Source organism: Typopeltis vanoorti, chromosome 5, assembly GCF_054136105.1.
Source record: "Typopeltis vanoorti isolate ZY-2024b chromosome 5, IOZ_Tvanoo_1.0, whole genome shotgun sequence".
Classification (NCBI taxonomy): domain Eukaryota; kingdom Metazoa; phylum Arthropoda; class Arachnida; order Uropygi; family Thelyphonidae; genus Typopeltis; species Typopeltis vanoorti.
This window is the reverse complement of record NC_143553.1, coordinates 37554193-37568903: the sequence shown is the minus strand read 5'-3', so window position 1 is coordinate 37568903 and position 14711 is coordinate 37554193. Positions and strand designations below refer to the sequence as shown.

Here is a 14711-nt window from a genome sequence, read left to right as displayed (position 1 = left end):
AAGTTTCTCCACTTGGTTATATTATAAATTAAAGATGCTAAGAAATTATGTTCTGTCTAATCCTTTATCCAAGTGTAAGGTGATATGAGGTCATTAGCTTCTGTGTATGAGTTGCTCAGTCCTGAAGGTACTTCAGGAGCAAACTTTGTTTGTTTACACTTGGATAAAGGATGAAACCAGGAAAATATAATTTCTTGGTATCCTTAATTTATAGTATAACCAAGTGGAAAAACTTCCAACATCTATCTCTAATCGGGTATTTTATATAGTAATAAGGTGTGACACCTTTTGGCTACTCATATATGGAAATATGACTTCTGCATTACTTCAACCTTGTTATCACTTCTTGGTCTAGCTCCCACTAATGAGACCTCTATAAAGGTGGAAACTAGCCTGGATAGTGACCCTTCTCATAATGCATAACATTATAAATGTCCATAAGGATATCTGCTTTGCATTATGGGATACTAAGGCAAGTGATGTGTGGTCATTTGCTTCTGTAGGAGTTGTCCAGTCCTGAAGATACTTCAGGTGCAAACTTTCTTTGTTTACACTTGGATAATGGATTAAACCCAGAATATAATTTCTTGGCATCTTTAAAATTTATCTTTGTATGAATTGTGCACAGATTTGGTATCCTGGTTTTCATGATGAGGGTATGTTGGAAAGAGTCCAGAGAAAACTGACTAAAGTTGTAACTGGAGATGTGGGATACGAGGACAGATCGAGGAAATGTAGTTTGCAAAACCTTGTGAATAGGAAGAATAAAGAGAATGCGATTGAGATATTTAAATTGGTAAAGGGATTTTGAAGAAATTTTTTGTAGAATGGGAGAAGGGATAGAACAAGAGGCCATACCAGAATGTTTTATTAGAATAAAGTAAGGGTAACATAAGGAGTAGGTTCTTTGCATGGTAATTGGCTGGTCAGTGGATTGCTCTGAACACAGTTTTGTGGCTTTGTGAGTGTGTAACAGTGTTTATCTCCCTCGACTAGTCTTTAGACTCCTTGGAAGTGTGGTTTTAATAATAATAATAGTAATCAACTTTTCTTCAGGTGAGTGATGATTTGGGGACCATTTGAAGACTAGTTTTCATAGCACGAAACAATCTTCACCCTCTCGCTCTCATTTTTCACTTCTTCCAATAGCTCCTTCACATTTTCCCTCCTAGAATATTTCTCACCTCTCAGGTCATTAGTACCTGCCAAAATAATTCCTTTTCCCTATCTTTCTTCAACCTGACGGCATCACTAATATTATTAATTTTTGCACCAGGGAAACAAAAATTAATAATATTGGTTAAGTACTCCTCTGTCCATGGAATCTCCATACAATATTTTCTCCTTGCCCTATTTCTCTCATTTATTCAGTTGACCTTCTTTTCTTACCTTGGACATCCTGTTTGTTTTCTCTTCTCAACTATCACTTTGTTTCTTTCTGCAATTTTTGAATTTCATAATTTGCACTGTGAAGAATTAAACCGAGTGTGCTATTTCCTTATTGATATTCTTTTTCATTCTCTTGACCTTCCATGACTGCATGTTCAACATTACTTCCAATATTAATATTTTCCATTTTATTGTCAGTACTGTCTACTGTCACATGCTTCATTCTCTCTACCCATCTGGCACTTATTACACACTTGTTCACCAGTTTTGCTGTCCTTCCACAAATCCTTTAACTTTCATGATGAATGCATCTCACACATTCTGCACTGAACAAAATCATGCAAATTCAATTTGCCCAACAAGAATGCCTTGATCGGCATTGTTCTTCCACACATTGATGCAGAAAAATATTCTATTAAACTTATAAATTAAAGATGCCACGAAATTATATTCTTGTATTTCAACCTTTATCCCAGTGAAGCAAACAAAGATTGAAGTCACTTCACGACTGGGCTACTTGTATATAGAAGCTAATGACTTCACATCAATTGCCTTAGTATTCCATAATGCAATGTTCATATCCTTACAGACATGTATAATGCTATGCATTATGGGAAGGGCCATTATCCAGACTGTTGCAAACTTTGTTTACTTCACTTGGATAAAGGATGAAATCAAGAATATAATTTCTGAGACTGAAGTAATGCAAAAGTCTTATTTCTATAATATAAGTAGCTAAAAAATGTTGCACCTTATTACTAAAATACTCTGGATTAGAGATAAATGTTGAAAGTTCTTTTCACTTACAACTAGCCAGGTTATCAAGTTAGTTACTTGATTACTTTAGTTAGTTATCAAGTTAGTTACTTCACGCACAAACTTTGTTTGCTTACGCTTGGATGAAGGGTTAAACCAAGTGAAAAAAACTTTCAACATCCTATTAAAACAAATAAACAAGTTTTACTTAAAACTAAATAACACACTCTATTGCATGTCCATATAAAACAAAAACTACAGTGAATTTACTTAACTAAATTCTGAAAATATGACTTATTTTTCAGAAGTGGTATTGACAAACTACCTATATTATGTATCCTTTTGTAGCAAAATATTAGTTTTCATGGCAAAAAATATTTTCGTTATTATTATATCAGTAGTTGTAGTAGGATAATGATGTAATTTTAGCAAACAGTTTAGTTAGCAAGTTTTCTATGTTACATTAATTAGCAACACAATCTTGGATGTCTTGATGTTATTCTACATCCATGTCGTTACTTTTATTGCTTCATTATTAATTTTTATTTGCAATAAATACTCTATAACAATGTTTTCCAAATTGAGGTATGCATACCCCTAGGGGTACAGGAAAGGTCTCTGGGAGTACATCATGAAGCACTTTTTAACTTTTATATTTTTGTCATCGTATTGTCACACATAATTGCAGATTTATGTATAATTAATTTTTCAATAACTAAAAACTCTGAAAGATATTTTACAGAAAGTGTGTCTCTTAGTATTCATGGGCTAACCTTAGGACAGTGGTTTATTTATGGCACTATCATTTTCTAACCATGTGGTTTTTGAATTGTTTATATTAAAAGTGCGAGTTCAAATAGATCAAATCACAAGTTTGGAACTCCCCACTAAATTTCATAATTTTTGTTTCTGCTGTATGTATATGCATTCGTATAACTAAAAATGTATTTAATAATTAAAAATGAAATATTATAACTTCTCCCAAATTGCCTTTGAGGTGGTAGAGGATGATATGCCAGTGTTAATATAATTTTGAAAGGAGCATGCTGGTACTGAAAGTTTGTAAAGTGTTCTATAAGATCAATATTTACAATTTATTTATAAAAGATAGAGCAAAAATTAATAAAGTTGTATGCAGGATACTATGATAATACTCCATAAATTAAGTTTACTCACTTTTCATCAGGAAATTAATGCAAAAAAAAGGGGAAGATGACATTGATGCTAAGGATTTTCTGAAATTTTTCATGTAGTTCCTATTTTTAAGCAATGAAAGTTTTTGTGGTAATCAAGGTGCCCATGCATTCCAACCTAAGCCTAAATAAAGTTCAGACTAATTGAATTTTTTATATATTTAAAGAATATTAAAGACATGCTTTTGTATGTATTTTTTTTTTTGAAGAAAGGAATAATGTGGTATTTGGTGCCAGACTTGATTGAGCCAAAAATGCGGAATTTTAGAAAATGTTGAACATGAGGAACCAGTATGTGAGCACAGATATTTATATCCAGGAAGAGAAATGAAACATAAATAGAACTTAAAATGAATGAAATAGACTGAATTTTAACATTAAGAACTAAAAAATTAAAGAACCACAACAACATCAACAAAAAAACTTGCAATACAGTGGAACCTTGGTTGTCGAATGCCTCTGTTCTCGAACAATTCGGTTCCCGAACAAAAAGCGCCCTGGTTACTGAACTGAATTTCAGTTCTCACATAGGCAACCACATGCTCTGCATGCTGGGCTGTAATGTGGGAAAGTGTCAGTTATGTGGCAGCCTTTGTTCAGTGCAGATACCTGCACAAATTTGCAGTGAGTTTTCTTGATTTTCTTTGTGGTTTTTTTTTTTTTTTCCATAAATTATTATTAATTAAGCCACCATGGGGCCGCCGAAGAATAGTGATAGAAGCAAAGCAAAAAGAAAAGTTGTTAGAACCACGATAGAGATGAAAAAAGAAATCATATCCAAACATTAAAATGGTGTTTGTGTCTCGAATCTTGCTATGCAGTTCGGTATGGCGAAATCAACGATATGTACAATACTCAAAAATAAAATTGCAATCAAGAGAGCTGATGTTACAAGAGGAGTGAAAGTTCTTACTAAACAAAGATCATAGATGATTGAAGAAGTGGAAAAATTGTTGCTGATTTGGATAAACGAGAAACAGTTAGCTGGTGATGGTGTTTCTGAGGCTATAATTTGTGAAAAAGTGAGGCGATTACATGATGATCTGTTAAAAGAAAAACCCTGGTACGAATGTTGATACTGATGTGTTCAAAGCTAGTAGAGGGTGGTTCGAGAAATTTAAGAGGAGAAGCGACATACATAGTGTGGTTAGGCATGGGGAGGCTGTGAGTTCGAACCGAGAAGCTGCTGAGAAATATGTGCAAGAATTTAGTAACTATGTAAAGGCTGAGGATTTTCTTACCCAACAAGTGTTCAACTGTGATGAAACCGGCCTTTGGAAAAAATTGCCAAAGAGGACCTAGATAACTCAGGAGGAAAAAGCATTGCCAGGACACAAGCCAGTGAACGACAGGCTGACTCTTTTGTTATGTGGAGATGCAAGTGGGGACTTCAAAGTCATGCCATTGCTTGTGTACCACTCTGAGATTCCGAGGGTGTTTAAGAAAAATAACGTGATGAAAAGTAAATTGCCTGTTATGTGGAGAGCTAATAGTAGGGCTTGGGTAACCAGGCAATTGTTTATTGAGTGGATCCATGTAGCCTTTGCCCCAAGTGTGAGAAAATACCTTCAAAAAAAAATTTTGCCAATTAGATGCCTTCTTGTGATGGACAATGCTCCTGCTCACCCTCCAGGCTTGGAGGACGAGTTAGTGGAGGAGAGTGATTTTATCACAGTGAAGTTCCTGCCCCCAACACAACTTCTCTAATTCAGCCCATGGGCCAGCAGGTCATTTCGAACTTTAAGAAACTCTACACCAAAGCACTGTTTCAAAGGTGTTTTGAAGTGACCTCTGACATAGAATTAACACTCAGAGAATTCTGGAAAAATCACTTCAACATCCTCCATTTCTTAAGAATCCTTGACAAAGCCTGGGCACAAGTGACTTACAGTATGATGAACTCGGCCTGGAGGAAATTGTGGCCAGACTGTTTAGCAGACAGAGACTTTGAGGCTGAGCATGTTGCTCTTGTCGATGATATTGTGTCTCTGGGCAAAAGCATGGACTTGGAAGTTGACAATGCTGATGTGGAGGATCACAGGAATGAGCTCACCATGGAAGAACTGGAACACCTTCAGAAGGAGCAGCATAAGACGGAGGCGGAGGAAATCTTCAGACACAGAAGAAGGGATTGAGGATGTTCCTAGTTCTTTGATCAAAGAAATGTGTGCGAAATGGGGGTGAGGTGTAAAGTTTTGTGACAAGATATCACCCTCACAAAACTGTAACTGTAGCAAACCGCATCATAAACCATTTCAGTGATAGTGTCATGTCTCACTTCAGAAACATTTTAAAACGCAAGTAAAACTAAATGTCATTGGACAGGATTTTAGTGAGACAGAGGCCCATTGTGTCTCAAGCAGAGTCGAGTGGCGCCAAGAGACAGAAAAGAGAAAGAGAAAAAACCCAGAAGGACAGTAACCTGATGTTTTTATGGAAGGGGACGCCCCTTACTCACCTCCTTCCACTTACGCCCTCAACTCTCCTCTGTATGTATAGTTAAAGTGAAGTTAAATTTTCATTTTTATTTTATCTATTTATTGTGTTTATTCTTTTTATGTAAGATTTTATGCATTTTCGTTATGTTTGTATACGATCTTATGCATGAAGTACTGATGTAAAGGTTTAAATAAGCAATCATCTGGGGTTTGGGAATGGATTAATCCACTTTTACATTAATTCTTATGGGAAAACGGTTTCAATTTTCGAACAATTCGGTTTCCGAATGGCCTTCAGGAACGAATTAAGTTCGACAACTGAGGTTCCACTGTATATACGTACATGGTATTTATGCCTACATGGCATTAATATACTGTAGGCTGATTAACCAACTTCTCGTGTATGGGCTCAACATAAAAAATAATATATATATATATATATATATATATATACACACAAAGTCAGCATGACGGTGAGTTAGATTTGAGATTCTCATCTCTACTAATTGGCATCTCTTATTGCAGTAGATATTAACACAGTTATATAACATTGTCACTCTTACACTCACATTCACACCATTCCTTCCTTTATAATTTAGTTTCCTTGACTCTCTCTGTTAGGTCTCATACCAGTTATTACTTTTTCTAGACTCCTGATACCAGACAAATTTAGGTTTAGGCTGTCCCTCTTATACAGATCCAATCTTCCCTCAAACTAACTCCACACATCCAATAACTCAGCCCCATTCCTTCTACACAGCCTATGCATCGAATCGTTTGCCATCATAGCCTTTCTTCTTAATTCATTTTTATCATAGCAAGATAAAATACTGACAATTTTTCACTTTCTCGCCTCTTCCAAGAACCCTTTCATGTCCTCTCTCATACTAAACTTATTGCCATTTAAGTTGTTAGTGTCTACTACAACTACGATTTCGTTTACTTTTCTTTTCTGTTTTTGAATTGTTTCCTTCATTTTTTTTTTTCCCTTAAAAATTTCTTAATTTTTTTCGCTCCAGGAAAACTCAAAGTTATACCTCACTCATCAAAGCATGTTTGGTTATAGTTACCATACCAAACAACTTCTTTCTTTTTACTTACAATGTCACTTAACTGATTTCCGTTATTTCTTGACTTACCTGTTTCCCTGCTTTGTTGTTTTTTATTTTCCTGTTTAATTTTGTTTTTCTCCCTCTATTCATTTACACGCCTCTCAACTTTTTGCAATTCCCTCGTCATCTCTTTGATGATCTGCTTCAATTTTGCTATTTTGGAGGTTAATTGATTTTCATTAACCTCCTCTATATCTCTAATAACTTTGTTAGCATGGCTAACAAAGTTATTAGAGATACAATGTTCCATGTTGCAGTCTTGTTCTCACCTGCAGTGCTTTTTTTAGCAATACATTTCTTCCCCTTTTTTTGGCGCCATTTTAAACGTATATTAATTACTGAAATATCATAATAAAAATATGTGATAAAATACTAAATACACTAAAATCTACACTAGTATACTATAAAAAAAATTTCTAAGGGAAAAACACAATAAAACAGACAAAAATCACCAATTTTACAGGAGCACTAAATTCATCGACCAGACCAACCACAATGTATCATCGAACCAAAATTCAATTTATGTTTGATAATCATTATACCTGCTTTTGCTCTTTCTTCTTTTTTTTTTTTTATCCCACTGTAGATTTGTATATAGGTGTTTGTTTCTTTCTACGTTTTTGTTTTTTCTTTGTTTCTGTTACTATATCTTTATGTTAGCTTGGTTTAATTGTTTATCAAGTTCCTCTTCTTTGTATGTGATGCTTCTCACATTCCATGTTGCAGTCTTGATTATATGTTTTTTCTGATTTTGTTTACCTTTTCCTGAATTGTGGTTTTTTCCCTGATAATCCGTCTGGCTTTTCTTTGTATGAGATTTGAAAGTATATTTAGTTTCCCCAGGGTAGGTTACTAGCCTGTTGCTGGGCTGCTACCTAACGCCTCTGGACAGGCAGATCTAACAACATTTACTCTGTTAGGATGTTAGGGTTATACCACCCATACTCGGTCGGCAGTGCTCGTTTGTACTTTTAGAATACGATGTACCATGAGAAGGTGAGGTTGGCGTTTGAGTGGGAGAGGCTATGTATTGCACTTCACAACCCCTTCCATCCATTTTCAGTTATTTGAAATTCAAAATTTGTATAATTTGTCATTTCAGTGTTTCCTTTTTTCATCACTGGTTTTACACTTTTCATTTATTTGAGTGTAATGAAAGTGCACTCGGTTCACTTTCAGTTGTATACTATCTCAGCTGTGATCAAGTCTTGTACGTTTTTATCATTTTTACCTTAAAAATGTTTACACAGGTATTCAAATTAATATCCTTTAATTAAAACCTCATTTAGATATAATTTTTTTTCAGCCTAGTGATTACAAAAAGATTGCTCCATTGCAAAAAATAGTTTAACATTTTCTTTCCTACTTTAAACAATTTTAGGAGCATCATGACTGCTTCAGAAATTTTACAGTATTCATAAAGTTTATATTATAAATCCTAGCTCTTTGTGAAACTTTGTGGTTCATAGGGAATGCAGACTATCTTTGTTGCATAATTTTTAACAGAAGGAGTTATATGTGATAGACTATGATATAACAAGTAGAGTAGTGTGTGCCCTCCTACGATGAGTCCTTGGACTCCCTGCATTTTCACATAATAATAATCATAATGACAAGGAAGAGAGGATTGTGCTAAAAATTAAAGAAATAGTATTCTGTTATTTATAGATGAGCCCTTACAAATGTGATGGATGACTGATAATTACTATGCTAATCATACAAAAAAGTAGGAAACATTAGTTACAGCTGCTACACAAACAATTCTGCTTGCAAAAGATTTACTCTCTTCCCTCTCCTCCCCCATCTTCCACCCTTGAAGATAATGAAATATTAAAAATATAAACTGTTATCTGTATTTCTGGGAATATTTCACAGCATATGTCATCTTGGCCATGTCCCTTCTTCCTTAAATTTTTTAATTGGGAATCCTCATTAAAATATATTTACCAGATTTGGTTTTGCTACGTTATCTTACTTTTTATTATCTTATATTGGTAATAAAAATTTTGGTCACCACTTGACCTTAAATACATTTATACAAGATGAAATTTATCCATCAAATCATCTTTACATTTTTATATTGTAACTGACTTAGCAGTGCAGCAGAAACACTCATTTGTGATAATTAGTTATGTTTTTCACCCTTACTGTTATATTATTGCATTTGCAAATGTTCTGTTTCAACAGTCATAACAAATCACATGAGATGAATTATGATGGGAAAAAAAAGTTACTTTTCTATGTTTATTTTATATGTAATTTTGCTGAATTTTACTAATACGTTACTTTTACTTACAGCTCCTACATTATCAAAACTGCTGGAAATGCCCCCAAGCACTCCAGGAAAACTTCCTCCTTTGCCTATTATTCATATTTCTGAGACAACTTCATCTTCAGAAGCAGTTCCTATTGTATCCACACCAACCAAGCAAGCCTCACTGCTCTCAACCACATTTAATTCCAATGTAACAGACAATAATTTAAGTACAGTTACTCTAACAACAACTTCCTTGACAGACACAGTAACCCCTATAGTCTTTCCAAATTTCAGTGAGGATATTACTTCTGACAAAACATGTGATGGTATACCTGATGATAAAGTTGAATTTAAAATAAAACTGCCTTCATCTGCACCACCATCACCAGAAACAAAAAATACTGATGGCATAGAAGAAGGAATCCATGCTACTGATGATTGTATAACTGATTTAGAAACAAAAAAGGAAAACGAAACTACTAAAATTGAAGCATCTGATAGTGACAAAGAAGAAGAAAAGAAGACACAAATTTTCTTACAGAAGACTGATACATTTACTCCTGAAGTGACCTCGAAAAAAGGAGAACCAGAAGGTACTTTATTTTTTATTATTTTATTACTGCTGTTATTAAAGAGTTAATTATTTGAGCCAATTTTTTTTTTACTAATACAAATTTGAAATCATTTTACCATTTTACAAAAAAATCTGAAACAGTATGCAGGAAAGCACAATTAAGATTTAATTATCTGCTGTTTGCCTGTTTTCTTTCAGATCAGGCTATAATTTGTTTTGTCCAATTTGATCAAAGGTAAAGTAGTTCTAATTTCTTGAATTTTTCCTTTCTGTTATTTTTTCCTGCAGTCTCACTAATGTTTTCATCTTCACTTTTGTTGGTATGACCACAGTATACAGGATGTCTCATAAATTTGTAAATATTTCAATAATTCAAAAAAAATCTGAAAAATTGGTATATTAGAGTGTGTATTAGATATATTAGAGAGTATATTAGAAAGTGAATCACAAGGAGGGGGGGATTTTTTTTGTTGGGGAATATTTTTAGTTTAAAATTTCACCAATAGAGGGCGACACAGTGGTCACAGTCAGAATGGCATTGAAAACTTATTTATTCATATGCAGGAAATCTGTTAGATATCACCACAGTAATTGTTCAATGTGTCTGTTGGCACAAGCAAATTATTACATGCTGCAAGCGGATGAGAACAGCATTTACAGAAGCATGGAGCACATCTGGGTGGATGTAAGCAACTTTTTGGCGTTAGTAAGGTGGGGTGTCACAGATCCCAAAGATTTTAAATTGACTGTAACTTTTTAACAACGCATGTCAGTGAGTCATGCCTTAGTATAGTTTCCCCCTCTCGTAACCCGCTAATCGATGCCATAGACAATGGGCTGTTGCACTCAAGCAAGTAAGTTTAGTGTGGGACCCCACATTACCACTTTTGTTACATTTTCCCACCTTACTAACGCCGGGTTAAATCCTCTAAGAAAGATGGGCTGCTCAGGTGCACTCAAGACTTTAAATAGCCCCACAACCCCAAAATCTATTGATGTCATCATTTCTGGGGATGGGGGGGGGGGGGGGGGCATATGGAGTTGCAATTATGGCTGATGAGTTATTCTTGACCAAATATGCTGATTAGCAACTGCTCAATGGGAGATGTGATATGAGGTGGTTCCCTGTCCTGAACAAGACTATGAAGAACATTTTTTTTTCCCCCTGCAAGCATGGTACACATTTTCACATAGCAGTTCTAAGGAGCACAGTGCACATCTTCCAGTCTCTTGTTGCAGATGGCTCTTCAAAGAAAAAGGAACCCACAATGATGGATGCAGTGAAACTGCACCAAATAGGGAGTGCAGTGGATCCTCTTTGTAGGAGTGTGGCTTGTCCTGCATCCAAATTCAACAGTTATGCTTGTTAACTGTCCCATGCAATGAAAAATGTGCTTCTTCTTCTTCTGTCCGGAAGATGTTGTTCAGCCATTATGGATCTTCTGTGACTTTTTTCAAAGCCCACTTTATGAATTCCTCCTGCTTAGTGATATCACTTGGTAACAGCTGGTAAATAGATTGCAACTTGTATTGGATACAAGTTTAACTAACACACCATGATGGATGCAGAATATGGATGTTTTTGCTATGCCCATGATCTTGCAGTTTCCCATGCACTGCTTACACCGCTCGTTGATTCTGCCACAAGTGCATTCGTTTGCGATACTACAGCTGGTACTGGCTTTGGATAACACTAGTCTGCTGGTGCAAGGGTAATCTGACAAACTTCCAGTTTCTTCAAAACATCGTATTAGGGACTGTAGTCAGGCAGTAGTGATAGGACCTTGCCTTTTCTTTGTTTGAAACTTTCATAAAGCTTCCACTGCAGATTCCCTGCTTACATTAAACAACTTCACTAACAATGCATTATCCACCAATATCAGCATCACAGCAGCAAACCTTTCTTTTCACGAAATTTTTAATATTTCTGTTCACCCCAACAACTGGGAATTCGCATGCATTCATTATAAGCTTCCACTAGTACACCCTATGTTTTATAAGACTCATTTGTATGTATCTTACAAATGAGGCACATGGTACAGCACCCTCTATCAGTGAAAATTTGAACTAATTTTTTTCCTTGCCCAAAAAAAAATCCTTCCCCCTTTGTGATCCACTTTCATGCAAACTGCACTCTAATATATCAATTTTTCTGATTTTTATAAATTATTGAAATATTTAGAGATTTATTAGACACCCTGTACATTTTAAAATAATAGTTATTTCAGGTTCATTTTTAATATGGTTCTATGGTTATTAAGTCTTCTGTGTTCTCCCAGTTTAGCATTTTGACTGAATTGTTTCTTGTTTTTATATTGATCCCATACATGAGAGGTCAAAGGACTTATAACCACATTGGTGCTATGGGTGCACCTGAATACTCAGAAATTTATTGACATTTGTCAATAAATTTCTGAATTTCCAAATTTATTTGCAGTTTATATTTGTTTGGAAATACTTCTTGCAGCAGGCTGTTCCAGAGGACGGAGATAGATGGAATAAAAGAAAGAAGAAGAAAAGCAGGTTTTGTGTGTTTGCATGATAAAGGCTGCTGGGAAGCTGCTGCTCTTTTATTAAACATGGTTGCCAGTTCATTGGAGCAATGATCATTGAACTACCCGTAGAATAGGCACAGAGCTGTCAAACACAGCATCTGTGAGATAGAAGTTGAAGTGAAGCTGTAGGATGGAGGGATTATCAATGGGCCAAATCACTCTCCTCTTGACTGCATCAAGAATTTTTAGTGAAGGTTTAGGCTTTCCACTCCAAACTTGTGAGCAGTATTCTAAGCATGGGCAGATTTGGAATTTGCATATTGTTAAGAGTTGGGTGGGTGTAAAATAGTATCTTGAACGAAAGAGAATGCCTAGTTTTTTGGATGCTGAGGAAGCTGTTGATATGATTTTTTTTTTTTCCCTGCCAGGAGAGGCTGGAGGTGAATATTTGTTGAAGCATAGAGATCTGATCTTGTCTGGTGATTTGTGTAGAACTTGTTGGTACGGAAATATGAGCTGAGATTTTTTTTTTTTTTGTGAGAGAAGAGGCAAGACTGTGTTTGGCATTGAATGTGACCAGATTGTCCTTACACCATTGAAGGATAGTTGTGCACTGCATGGTTTGTCAAATTAGTAGGATGAATGGAGAGTACCATTGTTGCCAAAGCTGTGGAGAGAATTATGGGTGATTGAGAGTACATTGTCATTGTTTATGTACATGAGAAAGAGGGTAAGTGATAGGACATAACCCTGAGGTACTCCTACATTGGTTGTGAAGGTCAAAGAGGAGCCATCAACTACGACATGCAGTGAATGAACAGAGAGGAAGCTAACAACCCATTTACAGAGGGTAGCAGGTTGACCAAAGGATGGTAGTTTGTTTAGCAGGTCTCAATTCTAGACACAATTTTAAGCTCGGGAAATGTCAAGAGTGGCAGCACAAGTTGTGTGATGTAACCTAAGAGGTTAGCAGTGGATCTTGAATGGTGGAATCCATACTGATGGTCACTGATTAATTGATGGGCCTCTTAGGAGGAGAAGTTGGCTATCAGTGACCTGTTTATTTTTTTTGGAGAGGATTTAGGCAATTTGACAGTAGTCCATCTCCTTTTTTTGAAATAACATAGGTATGCAATTGCTTCCTCACACTGGAATAAACACAGCTATGTATAATAGATTGCAGGGATGATACAGGATGGATATTACTCTGGACCATGGTGTTTGAGAATAAATTGAGAGATGCCATCAAGACCAGGAGGCTTTTTAGTTTATACATTATTCAGTAATTTTTTATGTTTTTGTTGAAAAATTACCTACTGTAATTTTTCAATGAAATGTAGTGCTTGGATTCCCCTATGGTAGGAGGCAATTTCCTATGGTAATCAATGGAGGAGTTTGAAGAAAAGAGTGATGCTATCAGAATGATAGAGAGGGGGTGGAAGTGCAGGCGAGCAGGAGATGTTGCATCTAATGGCCTTAGCAAGGAACCAGAAGGTCTTCCATTTGGACAGGAGGCAAGGTTCTTGCTGATGACCTTTATAAAATCAGATTTGGATCTGCTGATGACTTTTGTATTTATTGCATGCTTTGGTATAGGTAAAGTATGAAGCTGGAGTTTTTGATTCAATCCACCTGCACTAAGCTGAATTTTTTCCTTCAGTTGCTCTGATACACCTTCTGTTGAGCCAGCACTTGGAAAAGCAGATGACGATTCTGAGTAGCATGGAGGATAAAGGCCTTAGAAGTGAGGATAATTTTTGTGACTTGTTCAGAGCAGGTGCTAGGATCAGATGAACTGAAGCAATAGACCATGGAAAGCAAAAGTAGAAGTTCTGGAGGTCATCCCATTTGGCACCTTTATAGTGCCACAGGATGAGAGGTTGGAAGTGGGCTTAAGGAAGGGCATTCTGTGTATGAGAGAGGGAGAGAGAGAGAGAAAGATTTATTTATCGAATGAGCTGAAGCAATGGTCAGACTATGGAAAGGAGGAGAAGTTCCAGAGGCCATTTGATGCCTCTGTAGTGCTAGAGGATGCAAAGTTGAGAGTGGGTTGACGAAGGGTATTATGTGAGAGATTTGTACAAGATTGTAGTCTTAGTTGCTGCAAGAGGAGGTAATCTCTATGGTGTATTTGTAGGGAGAACTGGTTGAAAAAAGATTCAAAGGATTGTGTGGATGAAGAGGGTTGTCAAGCATTTGTGTAATTAGGTGAATGATATGCAGTAGATCATTACTTATTGCAAAGATTTCTGTCATCCACCTTAGTCAGAGGTTTTGGAAAAGGGGAGCTAGTTTGGATTGTGGATGTTGCAGTTGCCTAGGGAGATTGCCTAACTCTTTACGTAATTGGATTGCCAATGGTCGAATTTCATAGAGAGGAACGTGAAGCAGTGTGAGTAGTTATTAAAAGTTTGGAGAATGGTAAATGCAGCAGATGAATATTACTTAGAAGGGGAAAGGAAACTTTGAGCCAGATGAGATCGAAGGCAGGAGATTT

At 35.9% G+C, this 14711-nt stretch overlaps 1 protein-coding gene across 1 annotated transcript in view; it reads left to right on the top strand.

The window, feature by feature from the left end:
- Brd8 (Bromodomain containing 8) overlaps positions 1-14711 on the top strand; it is a 575604-nt gene that overhangs the window by 303599 nt on the left and 257294 nt on the right. Inside the window, exon 10 of the mRNA XM_090393081.1 lies at positions 9187-9738. Coding sequence (XP_090249207.1) covers positions 9187-9738 — 552 coding nt within the window. The remainder of the gene's footprint in view (positions 1-9186; positions 9739-14711) is intronic.